The sequence below is a fragment of the Hoplias malabaricus genome, chromosome 2 (genome assembly GCF_029633855.1).
Source record: "Hoplias malabaricus isolate fHopMal1 chromosome 2, fHopMal1.hap1, whole genome shotgun sequence".
NCBI classification, from domain to species: domain Eukaryota; kingdom Metazoa; phylum Chordata; class Actinopteri; order Characiformes; family Erythrinidae; genus Hoplias; species Hoplias malabaricus.
In genome coordinates, this window is record NC_089801.1 from 1,480,001 (window position 1) to 1,482,500 (window position 2,500).

General features: G+C 43.3%; 1 protein-coding gene across 1 annotated transcript in view; it reads right to left on the reverse strand.

Annotated features, from left to right (window-relative positions):
- The window catches only part of lrba (LPS-responsive vesicle trafficking, beach and anchor containing), a 214,216-nt gene that overhangs the window by 15,251 nt on the left and 196,465 nt on the right, over nucleotides 1-2,500 (reverse strand). Inside the window, 1 exon segment of the mRNA XM_066662321.1 lies at nucleotides 1,327-1,504. Within this exon segment, the coding sequence (XP_066518418.1) occupies nucleotides 1,327-1,504 (178 nt within the window).

A 2,500-nucleotide genomic window follows, 5' to 3' on the forward strand; every position in this document is an offset into this window, starting at 1 on the left:
TGAGAAAGAGTGAGAGAGAGAAAGAGTGAGAGAGAGAAAGAGAGAGTGAGAGAAAGAGAGAGTCAGAAAGAGAGTGAGAGAGAGAGAAAGCAAAAGAGAGAGAGAGTGAGAGAGAGAGACAGAGTGAGAGAAAGAGTAAAAGAGAGAGAGAGTGAGAGAAAGAGAGTGCGAGAGAGAGAGAGTGAGAGAGAGAGAGTGAGGGTATTAAACAAAACTCAAAATTACAAAAATTTAAAATTACCCTGTATTTTCTCATTAAAGTGACAGTTAAGGAAAATACTATGAAGCGTGGTTCTAACTATTAAAACAGGTCAGCTCCGCCCACTCTTCCTGAAGATGTAAGGCGTGTTCCTGCCAAGGCTCATTTTGAACATGTCAAAAAACAAGGCACACAGTGAGAACAGAGGTCACTTACAAATGATCAGTTTAAAAGGACACACCGGTTAAAACGATGATGACCATAACACTTACTTTTCCTCCTTTTGCCTAAAGGGCCTGCGTTCTACTTTTTATGCGTAAAGCTGCACAAGTCCCTCGGGCTCCGACCTGTGCTCTTTATTATCTCAGACTGAAATTTAACAAATAAAACATAAACAAGGAGAGGAGCTGTGATAGATGGATGCGGACAGGAAGTGAGAGGTGCTCAGAGGAAGTGTCACATTTGATCCAGGGGAGATGTAATATCAGTGTCTCAGGAGAGAGAGAGGGAAAGATGGACCATCTTCTTCACTTTCCCAGAAAAACCTTGGAGACAAGGAAATGGGGAACTGACCATTTAACTCTGCACCAACAGGAAAATGGAGATTTTAGCCAGAGTTTACACCAGAGTCCAGAGAGACTGTAGGCTCTAACCCAGAGATCAGAAAGTTTACTCCATTTACACGGAGAAAGCTGCGAGTACATTACTGTACAATCATATTTGAAGGATATTCCATGTATTTTCTGCATCCTCTTTCAACCTGTCCGTCATAATTTGTCTTTTTTTGTTGTTGTAGAATCTCCAGGTTCAGATTCCACTGCACGTTAAACTTCAATGTTTGAGCCCATCAGAACCGAGCTCATTTACATATATCAGTCTTAAAGACACAGTAACAGAAATATCCCGTTAAACAAATGAAAAGTGGGAAAAAAACACAATGTTCTTGTGTTATTTAAAAAAAACTACGTGATATTTTTCAGCTTTTAGCAGTTATTTCATTCTGAAATGTTTCTGTGGCGTTCAGTTCTGAGGCTCCTCCTTATTCAGAGAGAATGGATGTCGTATGAGTATAAATAACAGCCCAGGGGAGACGGGACAGGCTTTATGAGGACTGCGCAGCTGCTCACCACTGATTCCGTGCCACTTGTTAACAGCGAAGAGGCGGTTGGCGGTGATGGTGACGATGGCGGAAGAGCTGAGACCAGGCTGTGTGTTAGCAGCTACATGAACCACCGGAGAGTTAGAGGGGAACTTAAGCACCATGATCACATCCTGCTGCATCTGATCAGTGAACATCAATGGAGTCTGCAGTAAACAACACAGAACAGAGACACTGATTACAGACAGAACACACGTCAGCACTCGACTGAGCTTCCTAAAGGTGGGATAAATCCACACATTCATCCTAAAAGAGTGGAATACCCTACAGTAGAAGGGCAATATGCAGTTTACAGGGTTTTCTATTTACTTTTGAGTTACACCAGTCATACAACAAAGGATGTATGGAATGTGAAGTCTGGATTGACATCTGTCTCGCTCCAGGGGTTTTATATTAAATTTGAAAACACTATTAACTAGTAACACCTTTAGAGGATGTCACACCAGAAGGCCAGGCAGATGCATGTTCATTCATTCATTCATTGTCTGTAACCCTTATCCAGTTCAGGGTCGAGGTGGGTCCAGAGCCTACCTGGAATCATTGGGCGCAAGGCAGGAATACACACTGGAGGGGGCGCTAGTTCTTCACAGGACGACACACACACACATTCACTCACATCTACGGACACCTTTGAGTCGCCAATCCACCTACCAACGTGTGTTTTTGGACTGTGGGAGGAAACCGGAGCACCCGGAGGAAACCCACGCAGACACAGAGAGAACACACCACACTCCTCACAGACAGTCACCCGGAGGAAACCCACGCAGACACAGAGAGAACACACCACACTCCTCACAGACAGTCACCCGGAGCGGGAATCGAACCCACAACCTCCAGGTCCCTGGAGCTGTGTGCTGCCCTGTGATGCATGTTATAATTAACATATTCTGAGAGACTATATATGACAACAGCACATGACCTGAGGAGTTAATACCTTTTAAACACAGTCTTATTCCAATATTACTGCACAGACATGTTTTGATCTCTACTGTAGTTATCATTCCGTATTACATTAAAGGTAAAGTTACTCTCTCTGTATTGTTTCTTTCTTATTAGAGAGGTTGATCAGTTGCACAGGTCTTTGCTCCAATGACGTTCCTCAGTTATATAAAGCTGTAGAAAAACGAACACTTTTGGCTCTG